This window comes from Mobula hypostoma, chromosome 23 (genome assembly GCF_963921235.1).
Source record: "Mobula hypostoma chromosome 23, sMobHyp1.1, whole genome shotgun sequence".
NCBI classification, from domain to species: Eukaryota; Metazoa; Chordata; class Chondrichthyes; order Myliobatiformes; family Myliobatidae; genus Mobula; species Mobula hypostoma.
In genome coordinates this window covers 34,441,646-34,455,404 of record NC_086119.1, presented here as the reverse complement: position 1 = coordinate 34,455,404, position 13,759 = coordinate 34,441,646, and the positions used below count along the sequence as shown (strand labels likewise).

Here is a 13,759-nt window from a genome sequence, read left to right as displayed (position 1 = left end):
TAAAATGTACAGTATGCTCATAATTGCCCCAGAGACCGTAATAGTGAGCCACCTCCTTCAGCTGTTGCAGTCCCTCTGGTTGAGGTCTTCGCACATTGCTGTCGTGAGGGGAATTCCAGAATTCCAGTGGAAGGAAAGGCAATATTGTCAGGATGGTGTGTGGCCCAGAGGGGAATCTGCAAATAGCAGTGTTCCTGTGAAGCTGTCACCATTCTTGTCAGGCTTGTGATTTGCAGGGTGTATTCCATTATGTTCTGGGCATACATTACAGGGCTTTGGATGTCAGGAGGTGAGTCACTACCAATAGGAAACCCAGCCTCTGATCTCACTTGAAAGTTATCTGGCTGGTTCAGTTGACCTTCTAGTCAGCTTTAACCTTTATGATGTTGGAGTTCAGGTACCTAGTGATGCCAATGCCACTGAATTTGTTGGTTAGACTCTTCCTTGTCAGACATGGTCATTTTGTGGACTCTTTGGTTACTGTGGTGCAACACAATTCTGCTGACGGTCCACCAAATGTCAGCGTTGCTTCAGAAGAGAACGAGCAGTTCAATACTGAGCAATCTCATTTACCATTGCTGACAGGATTTCACCACATGCTGGAGCATACATGGAGTCTCTCACCCTAGGTTCCCATCAATACCAACTTTTTTTGTTGCCATGGAGATACTCAGATGACTGCATGAACTTCCTAGGCCAGATCCTATACCAAGGGATTTGCAACTGTGTGAGTGTCTTCATTTAACCAATCACATTTCCCTGCTCCTAAGGAAGCTTGCAGGGCATGAGGAATAATCCTTGAGTATTTCAAAGAGCAAATCAAGCAAAATATCAAGATAACATTCAGAAAATAGCATTTTTCAACGTGCTTTGCATTGCCACTTTATAAAAGGATTGGCGTGGGGGAATAGTGTGTTCCGACACAACCACCACATCTCGTCCAGTCACTAGATAAAGAGTCACAAGATACTGCAAGATGCTGGCATCTGGAGCCATATTATAAACTGCAGGAATTCAGAAGACCAAGAGGCAGCATTGGTGCAGGCAAAGAGACAGTCAAATTTTTGGCTCAAGACCCAGCCATCTGGACAGAATACAGAGGGGAGATAGCCAATATAAAGAAATGGGGGGGGGGGCGGGGAGTGAGACAGGAGCTGGCAGATCCTAGTAAGGAAGGGATACATGTAAGAAGAGCCTGCTCCCTTTCTAATTAACTGCTGACAGTATTGATGTGTGGTAGGGAGACCAATTGGTGGGACAGAGTTGTTTGGTACAACAACAGCATGGCAGACTGTCAAGAGTTGATAACTCCACCCACCTGTGCTTTCTGCACCCGTTCCACAGCCCCTATCACAACCAACTTGATCAATACTCCATCTACAATCTTAAATAGTCACTCCCCTGTTGTTGCTGCGCAGTGCTGTGATGCATACCACAACCAAAATACGTCGCATTAAACATCCAGGCTATTCCCCAACCTCGATGAACAAGATGGATAAGGATCATGGGAACACCACCATCTTGCCTTGGACCAGCAAAGCTGTTTCTTTGTCAGCAATGCAACTAAATATTCTGTACCTCTCAACCCAACATTCCTACAGGAATTTCTTCTCCAGGTAAGACCACAGAGGCCTCAGGATTTCAACTCACTGCCACTTTCTCAGGATAGTTAGCGATGTGTAACAAAAGTGGTGGCCCGGCTAGCAATGTCTGCATTCTGTAAAATCACTAAAGAAAACAAATTACACTGGGCAGCCAGCTGAGGTTTTCCAAAGATTTCCAAGGACTTGTTTCTAACTTTAAAAGGAAGCATACTTCACACCATAAGAAAGCCTCCAGCAATCCTCTGACCTGCAGCCTAACTCCTTCATCCCTCCAGGTACCTCATTCCTTGTGCCTGGCAAAATGTTTGTTGAAAATGCCAAAGCAGTAACACCAGCTTGGTCTCAACAGCGCCATCGTCTGACACTCTATGCCACTGCAAGCCATCAGCACAGATGATTGAATCCTTGCTTCCACCTTGTCACAAACACCATTTCTGAATGTAAATATGGGTAAATCACACTTGACAGTTTATCTAGCAAGGTTCATTCTGTGACACTCTGACCGAATGAATGTATGTAAAATATTTTTGAGCAATCATGGGAGGGCTAACGTGCATGAAGATACATTATTTTTAAATGTAGTTTTCTATCTGTAACTGTCTAAGGCAATTTATACAACTTAGCAGGTTGCTATCCACTGATGAACAATTTAAATGAGACATGAGATTTACATGGAACTGTACACTTAAACAGAGTATTATTATTTTACGTTACACATTCAGCAAGACCCACAGAACTAGCTGCACCAAATGTGGATGTTTCAGTCCAATACACACTTTGGCAGCGCAGGCATTCCTTGCTGGGAATTGCTTCAGACAGTGAGCTGGCTACCCGAGAATTCCCCACGGATTGGCCGTGCCATGATTACCTAAGTGAGCAGCCGGACTCAGGAAGCTGTTGTGATGAGGCGAAGGTCCAAAGGGATTTCCAGTTGGATGTGTGGTGCCTACAAACAAACAGCATGGTTAGTTTTCTGCCGGGTTCCTCCAGGGAAGCACTTTGCATGTGAGCCATTCAAACTGCATCAGTCTGCACTTGGCCTGCAAGAACTACTTCACAAAATAGAGCACAGCATAAACAGTCACCTCTTGAAGATGTAATGGAGACTCTGTGTGTGTGTGTGTGTCATTATAGTTACCCCTAAGCACATCTGCATTTATCTAATATCAAGCTGTGAGTTTAATTGCAGGATCGATCCATGAGAACTTAAGAAATCGAGCTTTATGGCCTCCTCAAGCCTGCTCTACTAGTGAATAAGATCAAAGTCAATCTGACTTGTGGTTTCAGCTCCACATCTTTATTCTCTATAACTATCGACTCATTTAAGAATCATTCCTTCTCAGCCTTGTTTATAATGGCCTTCAATGATCCACAATTCTCCCTGAAATGTTTTCTCATCTTCATCTTAAATGGTTGACCCCTTGTTTGAAACTGATTTCCTTGGATCTAAATTTCCCTATTTGTGTATTCATCCAATAAAATACATTTAAAATCTTTGGCAAAAACAGGCTCTACCTCCTCAACCTTATCTCACAAGATGTTACAGTGAAGCTTCGCTAGCCTGCCTCTAGTACAAGCATTGTTGTTGGTCCTTTTTGTACCTTTGCTGTTTCCTTAGCATCTGACTGTTTTTTACAAGGCCGAGTTGCTAGCTCGATGCTCAGCCCAGCACAGATGGAAAGCGTGCAAGGAGCCGGCCGGATTCGAACTCGAGACCGTTTGCCTCGAAGTCCGGTGCTGATGTTGCTACATCACCAGCCAGAGTAAGCACAAGCATATCCATCCTTAAATAGAGACCAAAACTACACTGCACTCTATGAGCTCTCTCACCAATGCTCATGCTGTTATCTTAAGACTTCCATACTATTAAACTCTATCCCTGTTGCTATGAGGGCCAACATTCCACCTACATTCCTAATTGTTGTATCTACATCCAGGTTAGTGGAGTATCCCATCTTCCCTTGTGAAACATTTTTGCAGAATTCATCAGCTTGCCTGTGTTATCCATTTAAACATAACGGCTTTTGGTCACTGAACAGAATGAAAAATGGCCTACAAGCAGCAGATAGAGAAACGAAGGGTCAGGTAAGACAGGTAAGCACAGATAGATTCAGGAGACGATCAGGAAAAAGATGCATCAGCGGAGAGAGAGGGAGAACAGACAGACAGAGACCAAGAAAAAGGGAAGAGATAAACACACAACTTCATGAATTTTGCTCCAAAATATTGGGGCTTTGATATCCCATTTGATAGTCTTTCCTAAAGGATAAGCAGAGGAGTTTATAATCTTTAACGTGCTTATGAAAAACACACAGAAGTACCAGAAAACTCCAGGGGAGAGGATGTCGAGCTATAGGAAAAGAAAAGCCATAATTCACAGGGTCATAGACTCATATATCTTTCTAAATCTTTCCTATCCCACATTGCTGTCTAAGTGCTTCGAACTCTTATTCACGTACCTGTCTTGTTGACTGTTCAAGAGAAAAATTTGCCTTTATTTAAACACCTTCCAAGTACTTCCTTATATAAATACTGCTGGTGGAACAACAAAGGAAGTTATCTCTCTTTTCTGCCCAAATTTAGCCCTATAAATGGATTCCTTGTGGTAGCTTTGTGTGTGCAAGTTGCTACAGCAATTCAAGCAGGGGTGATTTCACTTCAAAAGATAGCTGGCAGTGCTGCTGTCTATAAATATAAGGCATTCTTTACAGATACAGGCATTAAGAAAAATGAATAGCTTTAAATGGAACAAAATAGTTATAAATATGCATGGAATTGGTAGTATAATTTTCCTTACAAGGACTTTTCTCTGCACAAGACCAGACTGGCGAATGCAGAGGAATGCAGTCCATGCTGAATGCCCATGGTGCCATCTAGTGGTAATTATACAGATAACAGGACTGTTGGTGTCACAGGGAAGTTCATGGTTTGATGGCCACATAGCGCAGACATTGGCAGCTTGTGATCCCTGAGCAGACAATTACACAGCTAACATCTCTTCCTTACCAGCAGTGGAGAAAAGGGTTGCAGGCCGAGCCAACTCATGAGGGTGATGGATAGCTCCAAACATGTTGGGGCCAGGTGGCCTGCTCAGGAACTCAGGCTTCAGGCCGAAGTCAAGTTTGTGCGGATCTGACTGTATCTGTTGCTGCAAGAAAAAAAAACACACAAAAAAGCCTGTTACCTTTCCCCTTGTTCAACATTCCTTTCAAAAGTCTTTCCTATCTGTACTGTCAGTACCAGTGGGAGGAGGGACAGGCAAAATTCTAGCACACAAATTTTGAAAGAATACTGAAAAACAACACAATTCACTCAGCACTGACTCTTGTTTATCGTCTAATCTGAATTCAAGGCTGCTGAAGTCATCAAATATTTGGCAATAAAGGCAATTTTACGTTAATTCTGGTTAACTCTATATACAGGTCCTCCAAGCTGTCAAACACTTGTGCTATGCACTGTCTGTACATACAAACAAGCGTCTGGCAGGGTGGCAAAATGGATTTTACAGCTGCAGGCCAGGCGTCACCTGCCACGTGGGAACTTGGTTTACGCCTGCAGTTCGGGTTACAAACAGTTCACAGAAATGGAACCCTGCTGTAAACTTCATTTGATTTGTTCACTAAGAGAACACTTTGAGTTGTCAGGAGTCCAAGGAGAGGTTCCATTACTGTGGAGGGGTGCAGGCTCTGGGTCTGGAATCAGAGGCCAGGCCAAGTCAAGCTCATACAGTTCCTTCCCTAAAGTACAGAAACATCTTTGAGTTTTCAGGACAGTCTAGTAAATTACCTGATAAGTAGTTCTTTATTCCAGAATACAAATAGAGCTTGAACTCACTGTTTTGTTAAGAGACACAGCATGGTAACAGGCGGCTTCTGCCCAACGATCCTGCACCTCTCGGATACATTCACAACGCACCCAGTCACGGGGAGAATGTACAAACCCCTTACAGACAGCGGCAGAATTGAACCCGGGTCACTGGCACTGCAATAGCTTTATGCTAACCACTACACTACCATACTGCCTACATGTCTCTGGACTATCAGCTTATACTACTCTCTAACAGTAACTTCCATAACTTAGAACAAACCGGATGTCGACAGAACAGTATAGTTCCTGATTGAGATGAGGTTCTAACTGCATAGCATTAAAATGAAACAGGGCACAGGATAATTTTCTTTGTGATGCTTTTTTTACTTTTTTACCATTTTCTTTGGCTGGGTCCTGCAGAGATAGATTTTCCACCACTGCGCCTTTTGGCGTAATGTGTCCAGGTCAGACAGAGTTGAATACATGGACACTAATTGCCAGCATTTTTGAATCATCAGCGTGGTTAAATATATGTAAGTAAGCACTAGAGTTAGGGTTAGTTACACCATTATTATTGTGGGATCAAACTTTTACCACTTTAAACTCTATCTGTTCACTCCAAAGTACCAAATGTCCAGAATAACCCCCCACTTTTACTCTATACTACAATGTACCTGAACTTTACAGCAGTATGCCCAACTCCAACTGGGTGTGATTTTCCATACTAATGATTCCAGAATTGCAGTGAAAAATTAGTCCAGTGTCATGATGAGCTCTTTCCAGGAATTATAAGTGACATCAGCCTAGACTGGAAGTCCTGTGATGTTTAGCAGCGGGAATGAGAAGTAAAGTGATGAAAGATTTGATCAAATGCAGCAGGGAGTGTGGAGGTAAAGAACTTTAAGAGGCTGAAGTATCTCACTGTGCCTTATTCTGATTGTTGAAAGTAGCTTCCATAGTGATTGGTTACTTAAAAGCTGTTGCAGCTTTTCTCACTGGATAACTGCCTGGTGTCCAGTTGCAAATATCCTGTGTATATAAAATAGCACATGGAAGGGGCTTGTTCTTTTCTTCCTTTAAGACATGATCATTGGGAAGGATTGATCTGCACGCACTTTTAACTAAGTATGTTTGTTCAACGTGCATATGTCTGTTGAGTATTCGGCTTTGTAGTGTCGGTAGCTTGGGGGACATGAAAGTTTGGTCAAATTTTTACTGTTTATAAATAATTAATGTATATACCTATTCACAGAGGGTGCTTTCTGTATCACTGGCCAGACCCATGAACCTGACTGAACATTACACTGACAGTGTGTTTGGAACCTTCCAACCATAATGGACCACTATAATGGCTTTTTAGTACAATTCAGCAAATCGCTATACACCATTGGTAGAAAGCTCTGAAATAGCTGGAAAAGTAGATTACAACAAGAAAAAAAGATACATAACGTAGGGAGATGGACAATGACACAGTTGCAGGAAAGCCATTAGAATTAAGTCAGCTCTATAGGTTGCTTAACTGGTACAGTTTAAAACATCCACTCCCTGCAATCAGGACAGCCCCTGTAGCTCCCTCCTGAAAGCTGGGCATGGCGAAAACAGGGCAATTAAGGTAGCACTCATAAGGGAGCTTACAACCATGAAATCCTGAGTGAATACTGACCTTGACTTTCTGCTGATGATGATATATCTGCCACGCTATGTGAACATGCATGGCACACCACTTGCCAGGCTTCTGCAGAAGGAAACACATTTAAAATTATAGTTCAACTTTCTTTACAACAACCCCTGACAGTGTGAATTTTGGCTCACACCTCCAGTAAAGAGGTCCACTCACAGAGACTCCTTTGATTCCCCTCCATACATCATTGTGTTTCAAACTCCATTCTAAAAGCTGCTGACACAGGTTGCTACTATTACCCAGTGCAATCTAACCATTCTACATTTCAGCAACAAAATTCAACAAAATTCTAGATTGCAAATTTCTAGATCTTCAAGTCCATTGACTTTTTTTTAAATGAAGTGGGCAACTCGTCTGACTACCTTAAAAAAAACAAACCACCTTTGTCCTAATGGGCCCACTCAGCTTCCAATTGGCCTTCCTATTGCAAGGCGTTGACATTTTAACACTGCATAGACCCCACACACTTTGTTCATCAATGTTCTGATCCAACTTTCAATTCCTTCAACCACATCTCCACCACCCTTTTAAATGCACTGAACAGCACTCACTCTTGTTTTTTTTAAATACTAAAAAATGTCATTCAAATTTCCTTGCAATGCAAATCACCGTCAGTGCATTACTGCTTTGCTGTGAAACCATATCAATGCATGGCCCTCCCTACCAAGTGCACCATCAGTCTTTCGATTTCGGATGCGATTTCATCTGCTGTGCAATTCCAGCAGAAATCATGTAAGACAGAGCAAATGACTTCACAGGCAAAGTGGCCGATGAATTTCTAGACTGTCACAAAACGACCTGAGAATACTCACATGGTCACACTTCACTCTGTTTTCAATCACATAATTCTGAAATAAACAGGGCTGTGCAATCTAATTTCCAGCTGTAATTTCTCAATCATTCACTTATCTTTCACTAACAGAAGGGACAAATGGAGAGATTATAACTTCAGACGAAAGATTCTTACCCTCAGCATTGGTCTGAATGGATCTGTCAACTGCAAATAAAGAGTGGCAGCTCAGTTACACGCTTGTCAGTCAAAGCATAACAATAATTGCAATTTTTATTACCTCGTCAGTCAGTAATTTAAAATGTTAACATTTTACTTTTAGATGAAACATTATTAGAAAATATAATCATCATCTTTTTATACAATTGTGACCTTCTGTTCGTCATTAATAATTTTAGGTATGGAGAACTCTTTAGGCATATCTCCACTGAATTGGATCCCTTTTGAATGCTCAAAACAATTCTAAAATGTGACCTCTTCTTTACTAGAATCTGATTGAACAGAATAATTGAGCCTTTAACTCATTTCATTTTACGACTTTAGGTCCTGTTCAAAATTAAACTCAGGTTTGCTTATGGTGGAAATCAAGAGCAACACACACAAAACGCTGGAGGAGCTCAGCTAATTAGGCAGCACCTAGAGAGGGATATCATTCTTCTACTTAAATGAGCTTGACTTGTTAAGTTTCTCCAGCATTTTGGGCCTGTTGCTCAGCTTTGCTAAACCAGATCAGTTTTAATTTGCATGTACATTCACTTTAGCATCTACTGTTAATTCTGCCAGCACTTTCTTTCCGGGGTCACAACCTAATTTAATGGTGCCAGTTGATTTGATCTGAAGTTGAGAATGACTATTCGACCACTCCTAGCTTACCAGACAAAATGGTCAATTTAACTGGTCGTGGCGTACTTTGATTCTAGTAATTCTCTCCCAGACTGTCACTTAAGTTTGTGTGAGGATCGTCTTCCCTGACGTCATCCTACAGTTGCCTTTACCCAGACTGAATAATTTCCCTTTATAAATGAAAACAATATAATCAACGTTAAACCAACATTACTGCTTTACAGAGATATTACAAGGGCAGGAGATAACACACCCCAAATGTGAGGAAGAGGCAAAAAGAGGTTTACATTTTAAAAGTCAGAAATTGGATCCCATCCCCCCCCCCTTCAACTCAACACCTTCAGTTTTAGTTTTTTTAATCTATTTGCATGCCTTGAATCTTACTACGGGGGGAGGGCTGGGTTTGCCAGAGACAAGTCATGAACAGATGCTTCCAGCCAAAGTTCAACCTTTCTGAATTAATGTGACTTTTTCACCCTTCCTCTCTTTCCTGTTGAACCAGCAAGGCATCCCAATCTTGCAAATTGTGTAACAAAAAAAAACAACTTGGAATGAGGTGGTTCAGGTTTCCAATTCAGCTCAATTCACTAGTTGGAATAACCTTTAACACCTACACCTCCCTCATAAATATCATGGTCAGTGTTTCCGTGGTGAAAGGGAACTATTCGTGTTTGTGCTTTCTGATGTTCTTCTATTTCTGCTTCGCTATTCAAATTAGTGAAACAAATTAAAACAAGTGTTTCACAATCGATTCTGATCTATATTATTGAAAGTAAGGAACGATGAAGGAATAGGGAATTACAAGGATAAAAATTACTCCTTTTTCCTGTGGACAATAGTTGGATACTGGAAGGCCTGGGTAGAGCGGACATGGGGAGGGTGTTTTCATCAGTAGGAGGGTCTAGGATCCAAGGACAGAGCCTCAGAATAAAGAGGTGTCCCTTTAAGATTGAGATGAGGTGGTGCTTTTCAGCTAGATGTTTGTGAACCTGTGGAGTTCATTGCCACAGCGGGCTGCGGAGTTCAAAGCATTAGTGTATTTAAGGCAGAGATTGATAGGTTCATGATTGATAAGGGGGTTAATAGTTACGGGAAGAAAGATAGAGTCATAATGCACAGAAATAGGCCATTTGGAGCATCTTGTCCATACCGAACTGTTATTCTGCCTAGTCCTGTCTGTATCTGGGCCACAGCCTTCAAAGCCCTCACAACCAGGTACTTATCTAAACTTCTCTTAAACGGCACAATTGAGCCCACATCCATCACCTCCGTTGGCAGCTCATTCCACACTCCTGACACTGTCTTCAGTGAAGAAGCTCCCCTTCAGGTTCCCATTAAATGATTCACCTTTCGTCCTCAGTTTGAGTCCCCCCCCCCGCCCCAATCACAGTGGATAAAATACACTTGTATTTATCCTAGCTATATCCTTCACAATTTTGTATATTGCTGTCAAATCTAGTAAGAGAATTGAGAAAGGGGAATGGGATTTTAAAAAAATCAGCCATGATTGAATGTAGGAGCAGACTCAATAGGCTGAAAGGCCTATTTCTTTTTGTATCTTATGGATAAGCGCCCTTACCAAATTAAAGCACTGTGTGAATCATTAAGTGGTTTAATGTATTATACGATGATGAACTGCATACAGTTTGATACCATGAAAGGAATATTTTACTATACATTCCAGCATATAACTTAATGGGCATAACCAACCTTCTCTACACACATGGACCTTGTAAACAGAACACCATTCAGTGTAACCTAGCCTAATTCTTTTCATCTGTGTTGGATCAAACTTCAAAAGCACAGATTGTTAAGTGTGAATTTTACACACACCATGACTTCTCTCCAGAATTGGAAACTACATTTAAAAGTTTCCAGGATTTCCTCTGCTCTGTAACGGTCATTGTACAGGGCTTCAGGTCAAGCTGCTTCCAAAAACACAAAGGCATTCTCATCAGATTAACTGCCTAACAAGAGATCAACAACCAGAGTATTCTGAAAACAAAAAAAAACATTTGCCTTTATAAAGGATGTCTAATGCAGTATATACGCCCCACAGTATTTCATAGGAGAGTTATCATATTAAATACGACTCCAAACCATAAATTAAAACTGATGTTCTGGGAATCCTAGAACCCTAGTGTTAGTTTGCTAAAGGTCTGCCTGTCAGTGGTGAGTGATTATAATTGGGGAAGTACACGGGACCAGATCTGGAGGAAGGTGGAGAAAGATTGAGAGGGTGGAGGAAGCTACTGAGATACATTAGGAATGTGGCCATAGTGAGATCTAAAAAGGATGAGAATTTTAAAACCAAGCTGGTCCGAAGATTACTGTAGATCAGTGAGTTCAAGGAAACTGATAGATGGAACTTGATGAAGATGAACGATTAGCTTTTACTGCACTGCAGATCATGGTCTTTCTTGCAGGCTTTGGTGGGTGGAGGGTCCAGATGCCTTTTTTTGCTGAAGTAAGTGGAGGAGGGTCATTGCTTTACTGCTGTCTGTACATGGGAGGGTGGAGTGGGGGGGGGCTTAGGGGTTCTAACAATTTTTACTGTCACTCATTCTTTGGGGCACTCTTCTGTATTTTGCGGATGTCTGCAAAGAGAAAGAGTTTCAGGATGTATATTGTATAAATTAAACTACTGAACTCTTTCAATAAGCTCAAGTTTAATTAAGATGCCAAAATAAGGGCAGCCTATGATATGCAGCTTGTGCTTTATCAAAATAGAAGCATTTTTCACTGAATGAAAGAAACCCTCATGAACGTTCTGTCAATAATGCACATCATCACATGCGCCTCTTCCACTTAACTCAAGTCTCCCTCTGATCTCATTTTCTTCCATTTGCCTTTTATATAAAAACTGCTGCAGCTAAATATTTGGAAACAAACTAATGTTCTGTGTAATACTGGGGGTAATGCTAGTCTGACCTTTTGCATGCTGCTTTAGAAGAGCAAGAAATCAAATCCCATATGTCACAACACTACAAAGGGATTTCTAAAAGCTCAGCGTTGTCACCCATGGACAGATTGATACTGGTATCACAGCTGCTGAATGCCCCAATTTAAATGTATTCTGAATCATTATATTTCACAACCTCATCTTAATTCACACAACATGAAATGTAACTACTGCAGAAGTCTTTTGTCCTCAGACAGCATCAAGCACTGCCTTGTCAAAAAGTACACGTCCTGGAAATTTACGGGTGCTCCGTACAGCAACAAGAGCATTACTCAAGTCTCAGATGACCAGTTTCTTCTCTAATTGAGTGACACTGTCAAATCCCATGACATGTGTCCTTCTGCACCTTCTGAGCAAAATTCTTTAATGAGTGCTAATTAGTGTAGAATATTAAACAGTGCAATCAGGAAAAGAACCCATACCTTACTCAGGTGATAATTTGTATGTAGGATCATAAAATTCCAACATTTGTTTTATAAGTCATCTCCCAAACTCTACTGTCCTGGCATCTCTTCTACCCTGACGCTTGCAAGTTTTGAATGAACAAGGACATGAATGACAGCAGAATACTAATCAAGCCAGTGCCCAAGTTGTAACATTGAAATGCAGTGCAAGGACCTCAAGCAAGTTAAGGATCCATTAAGATGGGTGAAAATGCCCAACCCTATTCAGGTGTATACCTGAGCGACGCTAATTTTCTTCACCTCTAAATAAGCAAAAAGTACAACAAGAAGCGAAGCCTTGCAGCTTACGTTACTACCATTTCTTCTAAAGGAACTGGTAAATCCTACTTTTATGCCCTTTGCTCAGAGCTATTTAATTTTTCCAATACTAATGGAATCAAGCGATTGTACAGTGAGAAAAAAGGCCATTCTTACCACTCTGCATCTGGACAGAACCCTCCAATTAGTCCCACTCCTTTGCTCTTTAGATAGATTCTTGATTAGTTAGGGCATGATGGGATGCGGGGAAAAGGCAGGAGATTGGGGCTGAGAGGGAAATGGATCAGCGATGATGAAATAGTGGAGCAGACTCGATTGGCCAAATGACCTAATTCTGCTCCTGTATCTTATGGCCTTTCTTTGTGGTTCTTCTAAGTCTCTCCCTTTTATCTGATTCCCTCTTGAAAGTTTACTGAACTTGCTTCTTGCCCTTCTTCAGACTGAGCATTTCATAACATAACAAATGTTCTTGACTCTTCATCCTTTTTTTTCCGGTCCTGATGAAGGGTCTCGGCCCAAAACGTCGACTGTACTCTTTTCCATAGATGCTGCCTGGCTGAGTTGCTTCAGCATTTTGTGTGTGGCTTGGATTTCCAGCATCTGCAGATTTTCTCTTGTTTGAAAATGTTCCTCTTTGTTGTATTCCTGAACCTATTTCTTAGCACTGTTCAGTTTTATTCTAGTGTTGTTAATTTTGTCAGGAATCTTAAATTCCTTAACAGTTCTGAAATCAGTCACCAGCTACCATCATGGCATTGAGTGTAACAACTCTCAGGTCACTTCGCTGATTGGAAGTAAATGGATGAAATTTACACTTGAAGGGAATACTTGCCATCCCACCACAGGCAATTTACTGGTTTAACCAAACATTTAAAACCTATTTTAACAGCATGACAATATAGTGGAAAGAAGAAACATGTTTTTATAGGAATCATGTAACAAATACCCTTGGGTCTTTCTGCAGGAGGGTATGGGGAACAGCTCCAGGCCTTCCTGCCACATCGATGGGGTTGGAGGTCTATGAAAGAAGATAGAAAAGCCTATTAAAGTGGAAGATCAGAAAACCATTTCTGACTGTTCTGTGGAGCAGGTGAACTGCTTAATCAAGACTAGCATCTCAAAGAGAAGAAACGACCACTTTCTAAGGAAGAAAGAGCGCCTTGGTCCTACCCAGTCCTGGCACTTCTTATTCACTTTTAACCTGTATGGAAAGAATACGATTCTCCTGCTAGCTTGGTTGTTACGTACACATCACACCAATTATTCGTCTTCAGTCCACTAGTTTAGAAAACTTACTAACTGAGGCAAGGAATACTAATGTTAACAAAAGTAACAATTCCCATTTCATTC

The 13,759-nt window shown here is 41.3% G+C and overlaps 1 protein-coding gene across 11 annotated transcripts in view; it reads right to left on the bottom strand.

Moving 5' to 3' along the window:
• Positions 1–13,759, bottom strand: part of auts2a (activator of transcription and developmental regulator AUTS2 a) — a 1,205,197-nt gene that overhangs the window by 25,341 nt on the left and 1,166,097 nt on the right. For 10 of the 11 annotated variants that reach the window (XM_063031901.1, XM_063031894.1, XM_063031893.1 and 7 more), the window contains 5 exons: positions 13,356–13,427; positions 8,060–8,089; positions 7,075–7,146; positions 4,611–4,752; positions 2,473–2,550 (listed from right to left, as the gene is read on the bottom strand). In XM_063031901.1, the coding sequence (XP_062887971.1) occupies positions 2,473–2,550; positions 4,611–4,752; positions 7,075–7,146; positions 8,060–8,089; positions 13,356–13,427 (394 nt within the window). The remainder of the gene's footprint in view (positions 1–2,472; positions 2,551–4,610; positions 4,753–7,074; positions 7,147–8,059; positions 8,090–13,355; positions 13,428–13,759) is intronic. The other variant, XM_063031897.1, reaches the window with a different exon arrangement.